Source organism: Platalea leucorodia (assembly GCF_965183815.1).
Source record: "Platalea leucorodia genome assembly, chromosome: 4".
Classification (NCBI taxonomy): domain Eukaryota; kingdom Metazoa; phylum Chordata; class Aves; order Pelecaniformes; family Threskiornithidae; genus Platalea; species Platalea leucorodia.
Window position 1 is genome coordinate 61,437,912 of NC_138826.1, and position 19,729 is coordinate 61,457,640.

General features: G+C 41.4%; 1 protein-coding gene across 4 annotated transcripts in view; it reads right to left on the reverse strand.

Moving 5' to 3' along the window:
• The window catches only part of DENND5B (DENN domain containing 5B), a gene marked incomplete at its 5' end in the record, with an annotated part of 114,674 nt that overhangs the window by 50,528 nt on the left and 44,417 nt on the right, over positions 1-19,729 (reverse strand). For 3 of the 4 annotated variants that reach the window (XM_082308772.1, XM_082308771.1, XM_082308770.1), the window contains 3 exons: positions 3,337-4,003; positions 9,200-9,309; positions 16,129-16,194. In XM_082308772.1, coding sequence (XP_082164898.1) covers positions 3,337-4,003; positions 9,200-9,309; positions 16,129-16,194 — 843 coding nt within the window. The remainder of the gene's footprint in view (positions 1-3,336; positions 4,004-9,199; positions 9,310-16,128; positions 16,195-19,729) is intronic. The other variant, XM_082308773.1, reaches the window with a different exon arrangement.

The following is a 19,729-nucleotide window of genomic DNA, read 5'->3' on the forward strand; positions in this document are numbered from 1 at the left end:
AAAATAAACTTTTTCATCATCGACTCCTAGTTCACTAGAGAAAAACCACTCCAGAAAAGCCAGTACAGTCTCTGTGCTACCTTCCTGCCAGCCCTTTGCTGCTGGTATTGCCAACTCTGTCAGTAACCCGGTGCAACTCCACTTGACCACCATCCTTCCCGCAGGCAGCCTGCTGCCCATGCTTGCCCATAAAGTTTGGAACTAAAGCTGCTTCATCAGTTGTTCCCAGTGTCTGCAGTTTTCATATCCCTCCTGCTCCTTCTTGGCTTCAAAAAGCCAAGATTACTGCCTTTAGTGGACAGATGTTTAGTGAGAAGTTTAAGGTTCTCAGTAGACAGCCAGCAGGTTCAGTGTATGGTCAGGGTTGTGCAACAATTTATGTTTTCACTCAACTTTCCAAAAGAAGTCTTTATTTTTTAAAAAGAGGAACAATTTTTTTTTTGGCAAGCTTGAATGAAAAGCTTCTTTCCAACAGGACTAGGAGAAACGCAAAAAAAGTCAGCTTACTTTTCTCACATGTGTTATTAGCAGGTCTCTCACTGAAATAGTTTGGTGAACTGAAGTGGGTCTTGGTCCAATGCTCTGATTTCTTGAATACTGTAGCATTTCAGTGAACTCTGACTTTGGGTGAAAAATGCTGTCTTGCTTGAAATTGCACCCTGTGGACGCAAGACCATCTTCTGCTAATCTTTTGTTGAGTTTGGTAAGGTTGCAGGAAGGCCAGGCCACTGGAAACACAGTCCAGTGAGCCCATCCTCTTTAAAGTAGAAAGGGAAGGAAGGACAAATCACTCTCTCATTTGTTACTTTGGAACAAACAACACATAAGCCAAAAACTTCTTTTTATCTTTTGCCTTGAAAGAACTTGCACTTAAGAAAGCATTTCCCCCTGATGGATCTCAAAGCTTGGAAAGCAGATTTCAGTAGAATCTAGCCTGGTTATATCTCAAATAGGAAAAGAGCTGCTTTGCTTTCTCTTTCAGGAATCGCAAGACTGACATATAAAAGAAGCCGCAGTGGACAATTAGCCAAGCACTCAGCTATCGGGATATGCCAAAACTGAGGCTTTGCACTTGACCTCCGCTCCACATTCCTCACCTCTGGGAACCAGCATTACAATGCTATTTACATAATCACAGTATTTCCCTAATACAACTGTATGCTTTTCCCCATGCACCATCAAGCTGTGTCTATGTTAGATAGGGAAGTAAAGGTCATGTCAAGGACATCCCCAGATTCACCAATAATAGAGAGAGAGGGAAAAAAATAATCTGAATTTTGGAGGGTGGAGAGGATTAATTCTCACTATCGCATTTTTCTTAAAAAAAACCCCAAAACCACAATGAAAACAAACAAAACAAGTAAACCATTGAATTATAGCCAGTAATCGGATGAAAACCACTTATTTATCTAACTTCTGGTGGCACTGAAAATTGAGTCAAAATTATTTAGTGGATATTTTGTATCAGTCTCAAGGACTATTACAGAAGTAACGCATATGCAGGTTGCTCTTCATCTGCACAAAATATTACTAAAATGTAATCTGACAAGTAGATTTTTCCTAATGCTACTAGTTTACAGTAAAAAAACAAACAAACAAAAAAAATCTCAGTTTTCAGTGAGTCCATAAGCAGGGACCAGGGTGGGAATGACAAGCAGGGATGGGGAGGCATTTCAGTGCTGTTGCTGCTTAATGTTGAACCCCGGTGTCAAGTGGCAAAGGCAGCACGATTCAAACTGAGGAAGACAGGGGTAAGCACACACACACAGAAGCAGAAGGGAGGGGAAAAGCAGCCTAATCAAAACTAACAGCAGGCTTTCTGCTCACACTTCAAACTGAGTGCAGATAAAGCCCTTCATTTTCAGTTCTTGAAAGCAAACCTCTGGACTCCATGTGGAGAAGCACTCTGCAAAGAACTAGTAGTCCTTTGAATTCAATCATTTGCAGAAGAACTAACCTCCTTCCACGTCCCTGAACATTTTTCCCCATTTCCAGTCATTTATTCATTAGTATTACTATTACACACTTACTGACCTTTTCTTTTATATGACAAACCCAAGCATTCACTTTTGGAGCCTGAAGGTTCATTACCCATACTCATTTTAGATGACTTCCCATCCTCTCTCTCCTTTCCATTTCAAGCTGTCTGTTGCTTGAACTGCATCTCTTGAGCAGTCTTCAGCATCTTTTCTTCTTTTTGTTAAAAGGTATGCACACCTCTTGGCTTCATGTTCTTCATTCTAGTCCGATGAAACCACCCCCCGCAAACTTTTTCCCTGAGGCACATTTTATTAATCTAGGGTCAGCATCACAGGAGCCACTTGGGAACCCAGATAATGTGGACAGGCTTCCACTAAGACTTCGAGGAACCTCCAAAAAGCCTGGACAACCCCTTGAAAGTCAGCAGGAAACTTGAACTTGACTTGTTCGGGCACTCTGGTGCATTGCAACAGATGCAGCACATACCTTTTGGTACCTGAATAGCACCAGGGCCAGGCTCACAGCAACCAACATCATACAGGAAAGAGTAATACAGGCGTAAAACCTCCGAGCATGCCCAGCACTAAGTCAAGATTCCCAAAACTTGTAGCAGAGTATTGCACTATTGCAGAAAGACACAACCAGAAGAGAAAAGGCATAGGCCAGATTTTCAAAAGCTTGCTGGCATACTTTGACATGGACAGGCTCTGCTGCAGCTTCTGCCAATGTAGCTAGCCTTTGCCAACTGCAATCTTAAGTGTCTCAAAAAGAAGTACCATCATCCTTGTCAGAAAAGTTGTCAAATATCTCAAGTAGGACTGTGAAGGGATGCCCTGTAACTCCACTCAGTTCCAACCCAGCATTAAAACTACAGCCTCTAAGTGCTAAAAAACTCTCAGTGCTTTAACCAGAACATATCCATCATACAGGAGGGAGGAGATCTCACCAAACTTCAATATGCTGCTGGAAGTTGAAAAAGAAAGTAGCAAGAGTGTTTTCTGCAAGATGTATTACTTTCTGCTGGTATTTTTGCAAAAGATAGGATTAGTTTCATGCTGTCTTGCAGCATGATCAAGGGCAACGTAAGGATAATAATTAAGTGAATTCTATTGCTAGCTGTCACAAGTGATAAATACAATGCATAATTAAACAAGCAGCACCTAGACTGCCTGGAGGAAACAATTATTTAGTGCTTTCATTAGGACAGACTAACTTCTCTCACATTTTTTCATTACATTCTCACGTTTCACAAATCCCCTGAAAATCAACAACTTTATATTAGCTTCTGTGGCTGCAGCTGCCCGTGAACTGCCCACTGGGAACAGACCCAACATGCATCGCCGGACACGTGCCCACCTTGTGAGTACAGAAGGATCTGCATCTCCAGAAGAACGCAGGTGAAAACCTGGACCAGGTTCTCCAGGCCCAGCAGCTCGAAGACCTCCCGCAGTGGGTAGTCAGAGAGCGGCAGCTCATTGGGCCCAGGTCTCTGGCAAATGATGGGCTCGTAAACCCCATAAAACTTTAGTGACCTCCCTGGGGGCGGCAGGGGCACCTCATAGAGGATGTTGTGGATGTAGCTCTCCAGGGGCAGAGGCGGCGGCTGCTGGGAGGTCACCGCCTTATAGAGCTGGATCAGGAACTTCTTGCAGGCTTGCATGAAGGGCAGAGGGGTGATGAGGCATATGCATTTGGAGACGTACAGCGTGTCTCTGCTGATGTCGTAGGAGTTGTACCGTTGGAGCTTGGCGAGGGAAGTGGCATCGCCTTCGTCGATGCTGCTGGCCAGGGAGTCCATGCTGCACGAGGAGGAGGCACAGACGCTGCTGTATTGCTCTGCATTGTGCATCTGGTAGAGCGTTTGCATGGCTGTGCAGATCTGCTTGCTAGTGACCTCCTCGTAGAATGTGAGCACAAACCCATACGTACGAGAGCCATCTTCTCTGGTGATGATGAATGAATGGAGCTGCGGATCTCTGTTATCTGCCTGCGTCCTGAAAGACAGCCCTTTGGGCATACACAGCTAAGAAAAGAGAAAAAAAATAGATATAGTTATCTAAGCTACAATTTTATTTTGTTACTTTTGCTTTACAGGGACATTCTTTTTTTCCACCGCATCACAAGAAGCCATTCATCAGTGAACATAATCCCCCTGAAAAGTAGCCCAAGAACAAACAGCCTAAAACTGACGCTACTTAAAAGAAGAGATAGCCATGACTGAAGAAACGAAAACACTCTCCAAAATCACCCATCACCTATTAAGTCATTATGACTTATTTTCATTACTTCATAAAATTATTTTCATTACTGAATAGCCTTTGTGTCATTTACTTAAGCATCATATAAATAGGTCCAGTTTTGTTCTCATTCGCATATATTGTTCCCACAGTACTCTAAAATTAGAGAGCCAAGGGAGTACCTTATACCACTGAAGTAAAATTACAGACTTCTTGAAATTCTTTGATCTTCCCTAATTTTCTTAAAAGAAGGCAAAACAATTGGCTAACAGCTATTATATTTACTTTCTTCCTTAAGTGCTATAAAACAGCTTACATTGGGAGAAGGAAGGGGGGGAGGGGAACATCCAAAAATCTATGAAAGCCTCATTTTTGATTTACCACTCAGCAAAATCTTCTGCAGTGATTCTACTACACTGGGTGTTTCTCTGAAACACAGCTCTAGTGATAACTCCAGGCATTTTTCCAGGCATTCTTCAGGAATTCTATCAGTCATCTAATAAAAAATAACAAACATCCAGCAAAACTTGTTTGAATGTGCGTCAGCATGAAACTCCTTATGTTCTAGCTAAATCAGTATGTTATAAATGAAGAACTAAAGCTTCCTTTGTACGTTCCATCTGAAGAGATAAAAGGAAAGAAGAGAGGGAGACCCTTCAAAGTGCTCCTCCTGTTCCAAAAGGCAACACTAGAAGCCAACTTTCCCAAGGGATGTGAACCTACACATGACTGAGTGCATCCCCTAATGTCTCACCTTGACCAGGAGTAAATTCTTGTGACGGTGGAAGAGGTCAAGAAAAAGAATTATATATTTTCAGGCATGTCCTGTCCTGAACTTCATCAGCACACCTTGCAGAGACCATCTGACAGCCTGATAAAGCTGCTACCAGCCCGGTTGGGATTTAGGCAAGTGGTCCAGACTCACTTCACAACATGCTAGCAAGCCCCTAAGTTATCTAGGACGGCTCTTATGTATTCCTCTAAAAGATAATGTATAGGGAAATAAGTAGACTGGAGTTGGTAGAAGAATTTAATTCAATTGATGGGCTTTGCTGACATAAACCATGAAATTGCAGCTTGAACCATTTTTGAACAGCAGCCTCATTTGCATGCAAAAGGTTTATAGTTTTTATTGAGGCATTAACAGCAGTGCCATGGTTAAGGCTTCTCCAATAAAGTAGTAGTAAAAAATCCTTGTTTCACACTTTATTTAAATTTATTCTGCACAATAAATATCTCTTAACCTCATTTTTTGGCAGGCTTGCTTAGCAAAAATTTATTTCTAGAATGTGGGCATTCAATGGCAGCTATAGCCTTATCAAACCCCATCAGGCTGAAATCATAGGTTTTAATCTCAACACTATCAAAGATTATATTTTCTTCACTTTACAGAAAAATACCTGGATAAGCAAATTATATGTACTGGTACAATCAAGAACAGATAAGCATCAAGGAAATTCAGATGAGCTGAGACAGTTTCAGAAGGCTGTATTAAATAAATGTCCTACAAGTCTTAATTATTATTCCCTCATCCTTTATCTACTGAATATACACACACAAAGGGACATCCACCTATTCAGTTTCAGCCACAGCCCGGCATATGCAGAATATCGACATTTTAAGACCGTGGCTGCAAACCCTGGCACAGAGACTGATGCTGTCGTTAGACCTACGTGAAGACACAGGAAAAGGCAGAGAAGGAAAGAAGGTGGGAAAGCACCGAGGCAGGGAAGAACGACCAAGAGTCACTTAAGAAGCTAAGATCAAAAGGAAGGGCCCATGCTCGTTTTCCAGCAATACGGAAAGCTTCAAATTTGCAGTTAATGAATAAAAACTTTCATCTTAGTGCCTGGGACATCAATCACTTCCCATCGTGTCTGTGTTTGTCACATGCGCCCCAGGAGAGTGCTGGGGAAGAGCAGCTTGGGACGTGCTGGGGGGGTGAAAGCTTTGCCTGCTGGTGAAGCTGGCTGACTAACGGTGAGAAGGCTGTCAGTCACCTTTATTGCTTCTGTGTATAAACACAGAAAACTATCCAAGATTACTGATCAAAGGACAGGATTTTGGCTTTCAGAGCACTTTACTATTTATATTTAAACATGTCTATCTGCAGAAAAATGTGGAATTAAATCGTACTTGCAATAAGGCCTATAATCAACATGGTTTGTAAAAACAAAAGGAAGCTGCACAAAGACAGACAAAAAGGTATCAACTAATCCATACCGCATCTCTAGAAGTGATGAGTAGGAGCTACCCTTTTCCTAAACACAGAGGCAGGACGGACACACCCCGTAATCCCTCCCTCAGTCCAGCCATCATCAGTTGCAGGTATTTCTGAACCAAAGATGGCCCCTCTGGGCCACTGCTCATCAGCACCAGTTCACCTCTTCTCCATTAGATTCTCTACTTCACTTTTTAAGCCCCTGTATATTTCTCATATTCACAACATGCTGTGGCAGCAAGCTCCGTACTCAAATTGTGCCGTGGGTGAGGGGTGGAGAGAAAGATGCTTTTGTTTGTGTTAAAGCGTGCTCCTTCAAATTACACCAGGGAACCTTTAATTCTTTTATTTCAGTACGTGACATGTTAAATGGACAATGCTTCCTTGGACTTCAGAAATACAGGCAAAGATTTATATACCCTGATGAACCGGAGGGCTAAAATAGGAGGCTTATTTCCTAAAAATTTCACCTTCCTCTCTACTGAGATCTTCAGTTTGGTACCACACATTACTTGTGGAATGGCCACAGAAGACAGTATGTGACATTAGGCAGGGATAATCACAAAAAGCAGTGGGGGGAAAAGAAATAATACTTTCCTATTAAAAAGAACTCTGTATACTTTGAAAGGGAGAGAAAACATGACTCGTAGGCAGAGTGATTTCTTGGGACTTCAGGGGTTATGTTTAAAGCGACAGAATGGTTTCAGAAGGCAATTGAAATTCCTTAGGCATCCAGCGAAGTCGAAGTTCTCACAAGTTAACCTTCAAGGATTTATGCATTTTCTTCTCTGAGGAAAATTGCTTCTGGAAGCTCACATAAAGCAAACACATAGGCAGAACTAATACAGCAAGGCAAGATCAGAAAGGCCAATAATTGCCTCAAGGGATTCTGTGGAGGTGGATATTACTTTAAATGATGTTTCAGATCAAAACAATAAAGAAGGTTTCCAAAAAATGATTTAAAAGACCATTAAATACTGCTGCTGTTGGTACATGATTTTTTTTTTTTCCCTCCAAGACACATTGCAAACGAAAGATGTGTTCTTCAGCTATTTGATTTCAGCTGAATGCAGCTAAGTTCAATTATTTTATTTCAGTAGGTCTCTTGCTGGTTTTGGTGTTCCATTTTTGTCCAATAATATGATCACACTTCAGGAATACTAGATATTTTCAACTGTAACGTGAGAGACAAATAATGCAGCAATTCCAGCTGTTACCTCTTGCTGCCATATTCCTGCTGCACATCTCCCATCACTTCTCCTCTGAACACCCCCAATTCAAAGGTAGAACTAAAAGGCATAAGTAGCCTTGGTAGTTGAGTTATCACCATCTTAACTGTGCTGATGAAGCATCATTCTGAGTCCTTGATGCCTTCTGTATATGCAAAGTGACGTGGAGACCTGCCCAAATACTGCACCATCTCCATCACTGCACATTTGGAAGCAGAGGACCGAAATCCCCAGCTGTCAGTGGGCAAAGCAACTGATATTGGTAGTAGGCTCATCTCTGCCTTTCTATGCATGTGCAGTACCAGAGTATCAGCTCTCAGCATCACTGCAGCTGTTTTCATGTTAAATATTTGGCACAATGCTAAAAAATGAAATTAAGTGGAAACTGAGATGACCTTTGGAGATTTCTACACCTTCATGATTGCAGAGAAGTTTCAAATGTGAACTAAACGTAATTCAGACTGCATTTACAAAAGCCATTTTATTGTGGTTTTTATGTGTTCCCTCTTTCTCCATCAGAGTGAGGGCCAGGAGAGTCTCTTCACTTCATACCCGCACCATACACTGAGGCTAGTTCTGGTTTGAAGTAGCTAGTATGTAGTCCTACCCTCCTCAAATGTGAAGCATATTTAAACTAGACTGGGGGGAAGGGGCTCCCTAATTTTCCGATTTTGAGTTAGACCCAATACACAGTTTTGAAAACAGCTGGAATTGGTAATATTGCGTTAATGTTATTATTACAACAACTGCTTACTTTTAAGTTATAAAACAAATAGCATTTTCTGTAGTGGGAAGCTCAAATACCAGTAATCTGTTGTCTTTGTCAGGACATGTTCTTAACAAGTGCTTTGGTGACTTTAGAAACATCCTTTGAATATCAGCTTTTTTGGAAAATTTCTAGTGGATCATTGGTCTTTTAGTTGTCACCACCCCCGAGTGTTTTCTCCTCACTCCCCTATTCATGGGATTTCGCCACACAGACAAACTCACACGAAGTTTAGCTGAGAGGAGAGATGTACAGAAGATGCATTGGTGCAGGGGTGCCATTAAAAATGACCACCCAACAAAAGCCATGGTTTAGGTAAGTTCCAGCTTCTCCGTAAAGATTCCTCTCTCCCTTGCTATATGAAGCATCAAGGTTTTTTGTACTCAAAAATTTCACAGGGATATTAGTATCTTAAAAATTCCTCGGTTTGCCTCCTTCCCACCTGCAGATATGTATCCTGGGGGACTACACCCCTCCTCACCCAGTCACTGAGCTGGTGGGTAGACTTGTTTCATCACACAGTAGACTTAACTAGAACTAATGAGGGAAACGCAGCATTTTATTTTTGTTGTGCCTGAAAATATTCTGTATTTTCACAATACCTCTACCTCTTCCTCTACAGCTTTTCAACCAGCATGCCTAGTGGATGCACTTAGTCGCAGCAGAAGCACCTTGTTCATCACATCACAAGGGCTGGTTGTAAACAACCCAGGAACCACTCGAGAATTGTCAGAAAACAGTTTGAGAAGAGAGTTTCTCTACCTACCATGTTGACGGCATCCTGGTCGAAGGGGTTCCACTCGATGTTCTGAGGATAATGGGCCAAAACTTTGGACTTGAAGGTTCTTCTTAAGGGACTCTGGTCAAAATTCTCTCCTGCAACAAATGAAGAAATAATGACTTGTCACAGCAGGGAGGCTTCAGAGAGAGCTGACCTGGGCAGCTTACTTTCACTTTGTTTTTTTGGTTTGGTTTTTTTGTTGTTGTTGTTTTTTTGGGTTTTTTTGTTGTTGTTGTTTTTTGTGTGGTTTTTTTTTTTTTTTTTTTTTTGTGAAACCTGAAGGGCATTTTCACTCCCAATAGACGTATTACTTTTAAAAGAGACACAGAAAAGATACACATTCAGTCTGATCTTGCCCTCCTTCCCACAAAATCTTACTACTGTTGCAACACAGCTTCCAGCTCAGCATTGACCGCATGGAAACGTATCATTCAGAGAAAAGTTGCTGCTGAAGTTTTACGGAAAAAGGCCCTGCAATCAGCTGAATTCTCCATCTTCCCCTATAGCTTGAATATTTAGAGATGGCTTTACTTAGACCCTGAAACAGCACTTTCCCTCAAGTTTGTTAGAAACTGTCTTAGGGTCAATAAAAAGTATGAGCACCTCTCAGCTATTTTAACTTATTCAAGGATTCGTTATAGATCTTTTTTATATCACAAGTCCTGTGTGAAGATTAAACATATTTTTTTTCTACATCAAATTTCAAGGCCAGACTTTTTCCCCACAAAGAATCCAGTGAGTGCAAAGAGGAATATTGAAATTAGAATTCAAGCAGAAATGCATCCAGTTATCAGCATACAAATAGTGCATTTCATGGTAATGTTGCTAATGGAGTTTCCATCGGCGGATAGCCTACAGTAATCAAAATAAGACGTTCCTAAAAACTATTCATTATATTACCATCTACTACACTTTTCTCAGATATCATGTTACTAATTTCAGGCTTCTTGCTTTAAAGACTACAGGTGGGTCTTTCCTGTTCAGTTCCTTTCTCACCTGGGAGGAGAGAATGGGATGAAAGCCTTAAGTTTACAACGTTAAATGCTTTCACCAAACCTTACTTTGCAACCAAAGGCACCTTTTGGGACTTCTTAGTGTTACCTAAATACTTTTAAAAATATATTACTGAAATAGAACTGGATTTCTTTTCTTTAAAAAAAAATAAAATTATTTCTCTTTATACTTAAAGACAGAACCAATATTTCTTTAATGTTTTTAATGAGAGGTTATTTTGGATGAAAAAAAAACATTCAATTGCTTGGCAACCTCTAAAGACAATCCACCGTTCCTGCAGAAAAGTTAAACGAGGCACTAACCTCACTAACCCCTCCCTGAAGGCAACATGGACTTTGGGAGTATAATTCGTGCTTGCTGAGTTACATATGACAATTCAACCTTCGTGCAGCTAGCAGTCTCCAAGCGATGTTGGAAAACTGACAGTTCAGCTGTTACCCAAAGGTTTCTGAGGCCACAGCCGTTTGGCACGTGCCCTTTGCTCCTTGCGAAGCACAGTCTACACAATCATTTGGCTCAGAGTGAATTAATCCAAGGAAATTTCTGTACAAATTGACACTTGAGAGCAGTGCTTCTCAGCCTTTGCCTGGCAGAGCTTAGGGTTTGCAGATAATTGAGGGGAACACAAGATAACAGAGAAAAACACAGTTGTAATTCACAAGGTAAAAGTTTTCCAGGCAAAGTTTTAGGAGGGTTGGAAACCATTCGCTGTATGAAACCCTTAACACATATGAGGGCAGAACCTGCACTGTCCCTCCGGGGCTGCAGTGCCAGGGCCATTGCAGCGGCACCTGCACAACAGAGGCAGGGGGAGGAAGAGGAGGCGAAGGTTGGGCATTTCTTACACCAACGCCAGCCGCCTGCTTCATCGGGAAGGGGGAGTGGAGGCTTGTGCCGGAGCAGCCCTCCGCGAGGATGCGCGTAGGCGGACGGAAATTCCTCGAGATGCGTGAGTCAGCTGTGCTGGGACTGCACTTTGCCCCGTTGCAAGAGCCGCTGCACCGAGCTAGCTGGGGAGCCAGGTGGAGGAGAGCTAACCTGCTCTTCCAACAGCACTTACTTTCACATGCATTCAGAGAATGGGTTTAAAAATCTTTTCCTTCCCAAGAGATCTCTGAGATTTTTAAGGATACGGGTAGTTTTACACAATGGCTCATTTTTAACACGTTATTTAGACAGGTTGCAGCATTACATCTTCTACTATTATGTCCGGCTCATTGATTTCGGTGGATAACCGTGGGGGAGAAAAGCAAATAAGCTTCTACAAGGATACTTTGTACTTGGGAGGAGAAAAGGTCCAAGATGATGCAACGCTGCAGCCATATTTCTTGGAGCAGGAATAAATGCAAATAGTAAGATGTGAGGAGCTCCCTGCTTCTGGAATTGCTCAAGGCAAACCAGAAATCCAGCAAAAGCATATGCATCATAGAAATAAAGAAAACTGAAGGTATCAGCTAAACTGGATCAAATTAAAAGACATGTTGGAATTTAGCTGATTAGCTTCATCATGTCTGCCAAGCTGGATCAGACTTGCCACTAGCTGCTATGGCAGTCCAGAGCACAAGAGCTATGAAGATCCTCTCCATGCTCGGTTACAAAACTCAGACTGAAGCACACAAACCCAGAGACCGTTACTCTATTACAGAACATGGCATTAGAATAACCTCTTATTTTGGCCCAGAAGTTCTTCAAAGAGGCATTAGAGATAAAGATATAATGCCACTGATTCCTGAAGTTTCACAAAATAAAAATCCCAACAAGCAAAGCCACTAAAAATTCTCTCTCCAGGTATGTACTTCAATATACTTGGCAACATTTTTAATTCTTAATATCAAGCAGTAATTAATGGGCTTGCATAATCAAATAAACATGCATGAGGTTATCTGCTAATTAGATCTTCAATCTTCACATCTGACATAGCTTACCTTACAACTGTGAATTAGCAGAAAGGCAGATATTTGATACTAAATTTGTTTGGTTGTTTCTGCTAAAAGTTCAAAGAGCATTTGGATGACTTCATTAAGTTCTCCACTGCTAACAGAAAGTCATTGCTGGAGTCCAAATTACTTTAAAGGTTTCCTTTTCCATGACGAAAAAATGTTACTGTAACCTGATTGATGCTAATTGGGTAATTTGTGTGGTTCAGAGGCACTCGTCACCTCCGCAGTTCACCCACCGGTGGAGCCCTTCACAGGTTATTTGGGGGCCACTTTTCCAGTCTATGTTGTAAGGGTGTTTTAAAAACACCTTTTGCTTGAAAAATAGCCCACAGTGATGACAGTCAACAACTAAATTAATTAATCATCTGGTATTAGCACATAACTGCAAATGGGAGTCCAGCAGCAATGCACATTAATCACGTCATTTACTGTTTCTAACGCTTGTGCTCACTCATAGGCACCAAAGAAATTGGGGCAGGCTTTGCCCCCCGCACACTGGAGGTGCTCGGGCGAGCCATGCTTGCAGCACACCTACGACACATGGCATCTCAAGGGACATGGCTCTGTGCATTTACATTGAGTGGGACAGCAAACAGCCTGGCTTTTACCTAAATAACTTCCATGTGTGCCCAGAAGCAGAGCACTACATACCCGGTAGCTTTACCTATTTTTTTTTTTTTTTGCAGCACAGCCTAAGCTTGTGGTGGAGGAGAGAGGGCAGCTGCCTTGTGCTGCCAGGTGCTGTCTTGCATTTAACCTGTGCTCCGGCATTAGAGTGGCACTGGCAGACGCTGGAAGCACATCAGACTGTTCAAAGAGACTTGGGAGGTAATTCTGGAAAGCTTCTCCACAGGAAAATATCCCCCTTTCTCCGTTTGGTGGCTCAGTTGCTAACCCCACCAGATAAAGCTGTATTTATTTCCAGGTTAGATTGAAAATTAAATCACTGGGAACATAAGAGCAAGGAAAGCTTTGGTTTTTTGCTGTTCTTGTCATTGAACATCCTTTGCCTCACTTTCCCTATAAACCACCCTCCCGTCTTGACAGGCAATACTCTGGCAGCATCTGGGACCAGTGGAGAAGACCGAGGCGTATTTGCCAATAAACCATAGCAATCATGAAAAAATTAGGGTTTCAATCAGATTTTGGAAATGACCAATAATTTGTATGCTGCTGCAAATACTTGTACAGTCACTTAGATGTCAGAGATGTCTAAAAAGTTGTGTTTATGAAGCACAAGCGTTGCTTTGAGAAATCCAGCTTTCCAAAACCAGCAGTAACAATGTTCTAGTAGGCTGACAACATGGATTCATTTTGTCCAGGAAAATAAATGGCACAAATAACTTACCTTTGCAGAGTCTCTGCAGGGTTTGTATTTTACTACTATGGTGGGTTTAAAAAATAATAAATTAAAGGTAAAACAAACGCACACACAAAATACAATTTTCTCAATCAGTGATCACAAGACAAAAGAGAAGAGCCAAGGAACCACACTGGAGTGAATCAGTTGGTCATTAGCTTGAAAGGACACAACATCGCACTCTCCACACAAAGCTGCCCCCAGGAAGCCAGGCAGGTAAGCTTTTAGAGGAGATACATAATTTACGAAAGAAACAGCAGAAGGACACGACAGAAAGCAGCCCTCGTGTCAGGGCGAAATGTCATCATTTGGCCAAACTAGCAGGAAGCACCCCCACTCTCACCGAAATGAGATGAGAGACGTGGAACATGACACTCGGCTCCACACGGACAAGCAGCTGGAAGAGAACCACAGGGAGCAAAACTTTGGCAATCGTGAGGGAAGGGATCTGGACCGAAGGGTACCTGGTATTAGCGACTCTCAGCCTTGCGAGTTCTGAACTGCTGAGTCACATGTGGCAAATAAAATTTATTTAGCTGTTATTCTAGGCAAACAGTGAATTTTCATTAAATCTACTGTGTGCTTATTTAAGTGCTTGCTTGCTAGCTTCCAAAACAGGATTAGCAAGGCACATTAAAAATGAAGCAAGTATCAAATGCGAATTGAATCCATATTATAAAATATTAATGGCCTGATAACAGTACTATGAATACAGACAGAAACATTGTATTTGATGTGTGGTACCCATTCATGCAAACAGCACATCTCATAGAGTAAGCTGCCTATCAGAGGCAAATTTAAAATTTGACTTTGAATGGACTCCTTTTGCTTTCAGGATATTTTCAAAAAAATCATTCAAGTATTTTTCAAAATTGTGTAAAATGTGTCAGATTCAAGTTCCATTTCAATTGGATACTACATCCTATGTAATAGTACTTTTAAACAGCTTGCACCTTCCCTTAAAGGCACTCATTCTTAAAGAGATCTTTAGTTTCAAATTAAAAGCAAATGGTGAAGTGATGGGTGCTAGATCAAGAAAAAACGTGCTAATTTCATTTCAAAAATGAAAAGATTTCTCAAAATCAAAAAATAAGCATCTTCTGTGTTTTGGATGAAGGATAAAATTACTAGGGAAATGCAGCTGCAGTTGTGAGATTGTCAGTCATGATGGCTTTCATATCAATGATCATATTTAAAAATTTAGTGATCTTAAGGTTTAAGCAGATCTGTTTTAATTAATTATCACAGCTACAGAGGCATACAAAAACATGTACCAAATAGGCAGAGGCATCCTCCACCCATACCCTCTGGTCCAGGGAATGTGAGCTATCTGTCGCTCCTTCCAAGCTCTGGAACGCAGACAAGAACGCTTCTGACCACAGAAACAAAAATATCTTTTATTCCTTTAGAGGAACATACTGGGACCACGACTATGCACAGTACTGCACCTCATGGTGACAACCTCTTTGACAGCTATTTCTAATTAAAAGTGTTCATCACATCCAGCTATGTTCTTTCCCTGCAGACAGAACTTTGTTAAGCATTGGGTAACTGGATGATCCTGCAAGAGAAGCAAGTAATGTACAACGTGTGAGTGAGAAAACAACGTGGGGACAGGAATAACAGTGCTTGGCTGGGGAGCAACTAAGCTCTTAATTGTCAGGTTCAGGAGACAGTTAGTTAAAGTAGTGCAGAAATTGTGCTCTGCTGCTTTTATTCTGTGCCTCACCACGACACCAAAGCGGCAGTGGTAGGCTAGACAGCGTTCAAGGACATCATTAACTCGAAGGCATTATTTCTGACCACATATTCTCATAATCTTACAGCAGAGAAGGGAAATTCTATGAAAGGGAGGACTGGGACAAGGCAGACAAAACAGTTTCTATTCCAAAATTTTAAAACCTGAGTTGTCTGTAAGATGGTGCTACCTTTTTTGTGGGGCAGGCGGGGTGAGCAGGGTCTAACCTACCTCTTGCATGTCAACATGTAAAGGAATTGATGGATCATATTTAAGCAGGAAGCCATAGTGGGTTGTGCACCCTATCAATACAGCTACATGATTTGACCTTTTGTTTTTTTCTTTTTTTTTTTTTTGGGGGGGGGGGGGGGATGTTACCTCATTAATATTGCTATTTAAATCTAGACTGCAAAACATGCTTCCTTGAGGTGTCAGGAACCTTTGGGTCTCTGTAGCAGAAATAGGTGGAGCTAGACCTTCCAGTACCTTTGTCCACTAATCTACATAACTAAGCCCGTCCGATTTCTTGGTAAGTATCCTCTAATTAAAGCTTCATGCAAGATATCGTTCAGTCTTTACCAAGCACACTAAGATCTAGCAATTTGTATATCCACCAATACACCTGACACCACTAGTGGCATTTCGTTGGAGAGGGGAAGCACATCTGCCAAGAGAGCTTCAAGAGAAAGACTAAAATTTATCAGCTATTGATTTAAAATAGGTAAAAGAATGAAAAAGTTGAGGATTTTTGGTTTTGTTTTTAAACTCTGACCCTTAATTTGATTCAAGGGGAGTTGGAAGACAGAAAATAAAGAGAGAGAGGGAGGGCCTGGTGATTGTTTTGTCCTTAACGCCTCTTTACCTGAGGTTTTGTCTGCAGTATCTGAGCTCTTGCCATGGAGATCTGCTTCTAGCCATTTGTACAAGACTACACAACATAACAAACAGAGATAAAAAAAAGCAAGTATGAACAAAATGAAAAGATATACAAATGTACTGGGGAAGGGAAAAATGTGAGGCAGACATTAAGCACTCCCCCTTGCAACCTCTCTTCCCCCCACTACTGCCAAAGGGTAAATCCATGTGACAAATAAAACCCTCCATGCCTGTATTACTATAAAGGTGTTGAACGCATTGACAGACATTGCAGAAATACTTGTCAACATTAGTAACAAGATTAAATTCTCAGTACTTCAAACAGTACGCTGCTGTACAGCTTCCCTATTGTGAAAGGCAGCTTTGTTCATACGCTGAGCCGTTCCAGAGCCTGTGAAACTCAGGGGGAAAAGCCACCAGTTCTTTAACTGGTGTTGAACTAAACCCAAGAGGTTTTCTTTAGTATAATACTGTTCGCCGTGTTATTACACCTTCAATGCTATACTGCATGCCATTTTCAGGACTTTCTGAAGTTACCCAATAGTTCTGTTCATCATTTCTGTCTCATAATAGGGTGGTTTTAGACAAAGATTTGAATAAACAAGCTACGATTATAACTTGGATGAACAGTTTTAATCTCTTCCAGTAAGAGCTACCCGAGAAGGCACGGGTAATGGAAGAGCTTCCTGCTGGCCTGTCTAACTAAGGTTTCTTCCAACTGGTTTGCTCATCTCCTGCAGAAAAACAAAAATGTTTTCACAAACACCATGGCATTCCTTCATCAAAAAAGTCCCATTCGTATGCTACGCAAAGGCATTACGCAATCCTCCTCAAGTTAAATCTATTTTTACAAACCCGGACTGTATATTAAAGCTGCAGTACCATTGACCTCTCTGGTCATTCAGTTTCTAGGTGTAAATTCAGAGTATTTCCACCACGACCTCCTACGTGAGCTGCTAATCCAGGCACCAGTTCAGAAGACTCAGATAATTCTGCCAAGGCTGTATTTTCTGGGAAGGGAGCCCTCAACAGAGAGCAGAGGAGCTCTTTCAATAAAGACTTTTAGATTTGAATTTGTATTTTCTCATTTCTTTAGGAGGCATGTGTAGTTAACACATATTCAAGTCCGCAGGACGGTGTTTTTCCAATCCAGGTGTCTTAAGCTATTTCATTCTATTTTTGAGCTGTTTGAATTAAAAAGTTGCATAAACATTTAAATTAAAGGAAACAAAACAAACAATTGCCTACTGGTTTTCTGGGAACACACTGTCAGAGCATTCGTTTAATATCTTGGTCCAGAAGAGCACAATCCCTGCCACAATCAGGACCCCAAACTCTCCTGGTTAACAGCAGTGAGCCAAAGCTGGCAACTGTCCCACACCCACAGTGCTTTCACAAGCCTCTCGGCCAGGCTGCCCTCACAGCTCTCCCTAAAAGTCCTTTACAACATTATCATTCAAAGGGAATTTGGCACCAAGCTTCCACAGACTTAGCCACCACCTCGGCAATTGGAAGAACGAAAAGAAAAGACGTAAGAGCTCGTGAAGGGATGCACAGCCTGATGCGCCAGGACAGGTTCTGGTTTTGCTACCCGTTTCAGTATTTTGACCATTTATCATCATCAGTCATACAGCTAAACAGTCACAGAAGTTGTGTAAACTCCTGCACAAGAAGTCAAATCGCAGAAGATCATTGACAACAGCGATATAAATAGAGCTACAAACACTGTTGTACAGCCTAATTCTTTATACAGACACAATGTAATGGCGATAATATTGCCCCAAACTAATTACACTTAGAAAAGGCTTAGTATTTCAACAATCCTTTTAAAAAGATTTGTTCACCTAAGAGTTATTGCACAAGTCTAAATAAAGAGAAAAAGGCTAAAAGCTAACATGAGCAGTTTAGTGTGCCATCATCCCTTCCTTCTGACCTTGATTAAACACTTACTCTCTGCTTACAGAGTAACATTATACAGCACCAACACTGGCAGCTTCTTAAAATAGCCCCAGTCCCAGCTGACAACAGACCACAGACATCCCACTACACTAGCAAACAAGTATGAATTACACCATCCCTTATACATAAAATTGCATCATTATCTCGTGAAATCCAGAAAGTCATGTCAGTTTGGGTGATTTGTTGCAGTGGGGTGGGGGGATTTTAATAAACAGGTACCAGAGGCACAGTGCTCCTACACGATTACCTTGGGGTCTGTCCTCAAAGGCTGGAACAGATTAGGAGGAAACAATGGAGAGGGTATGAAACTGGACTTATACGTAAAAATATAGGGAATTATTTACACCTCGGGCCTTTATTTTCTCTAGAAATCAAGGTGTGTGGAATTCACTCATTCTGTTCCTGCTGCCATGCTGCCGTTCCAAGCACGGGCTCCTGATCCACCGCTGGGCAGTACGCGGAAAGCGTGCCCCAGAGATCCTTGGTCTACCCTGTTTATATACAGCAAGTGGCATATTTCCTTTTTTATCACATTTTTATATTAAAATCTGCTGTTCATTTTGAATACTTGATATGGAATGAGTAAGCATTTTTACTAATAGAGAAAACAATTCGAGCAATAATTAAAAGTTCATTTAAATTTAAGTTTCATACATCATTATTCATAAATTGCCTGCTAACCTTTCGGTTAGTTACATAGCAAGTGAGTAATATATGACACCATAAGAAACCAAAGGGTCTGTAATCCACCTCTCAGTTCCCAGAACAACATTAACGATGGCAGAGCAAAAAATGTTCAAGCAAGAGCGAGACACCAGCTCAGGTCCTTAAACACAGCAGGGTGACAAAGCCCCTACGGCGAGGGGGTCCCTGGCTTTGCAGCAAGAGGCACCTGCCTGCAGGCTTGGGCTGAACCACCAAGGAAGAAAAAGCATTTTTAGATGCCATCGCATCCTCTGTGCGGTTTGGACGGCTTCCCGCTCAGTGCAACTCCCGTTTCACACGTTCACCTCCCTCCGTCGACTGAACGCAGAATGAGGTATCCAGTCGCGCCTTTTGCACAGGACTCCTTTCATGCTTGTGCTTTCTACTCATTTACAAGGGCAGGATCAAGTTCAAATGCACCCCATTTCTGTGTTAAAACATGATACTGCATTTGCAGACTGGTTTTGGAAACACACAAACATGATTTTCAATTCAAATGAATCTTAAAGAAGGTTTTGTCCTCTACTCCCCTGGGACAGAGGTAGCACAAGAGTCTTAAGATCTGCTTTATTACACTTGGTATTTCTGGAGATGAGAAAAGGGAAAAAAAAAACAAAAAAGCAAAAAACCACACAAACGACCAGAACTTGTCATCCTAAAAATCCCTGTACCATTACTGTTTAGGTTTGTGTGCAAGAATGCAGGAAAGAAAGGGGAATTTTTCAGTAAATTTTGCTTTGGGGCTTTTTTAGTACAAGAACAAGCAGCTTTATTTTCATTCTTTATTTTTATAATTACAGTACATTCAGTTATCTTTTAAACTGGGCTGTATTAAGATAGATTTTTTTAAAACACTCCGCAATGCACATAATATCATGCACCAATATTAGTTCCCCTTGACTCATCAGGATGGTAAGTAAGTT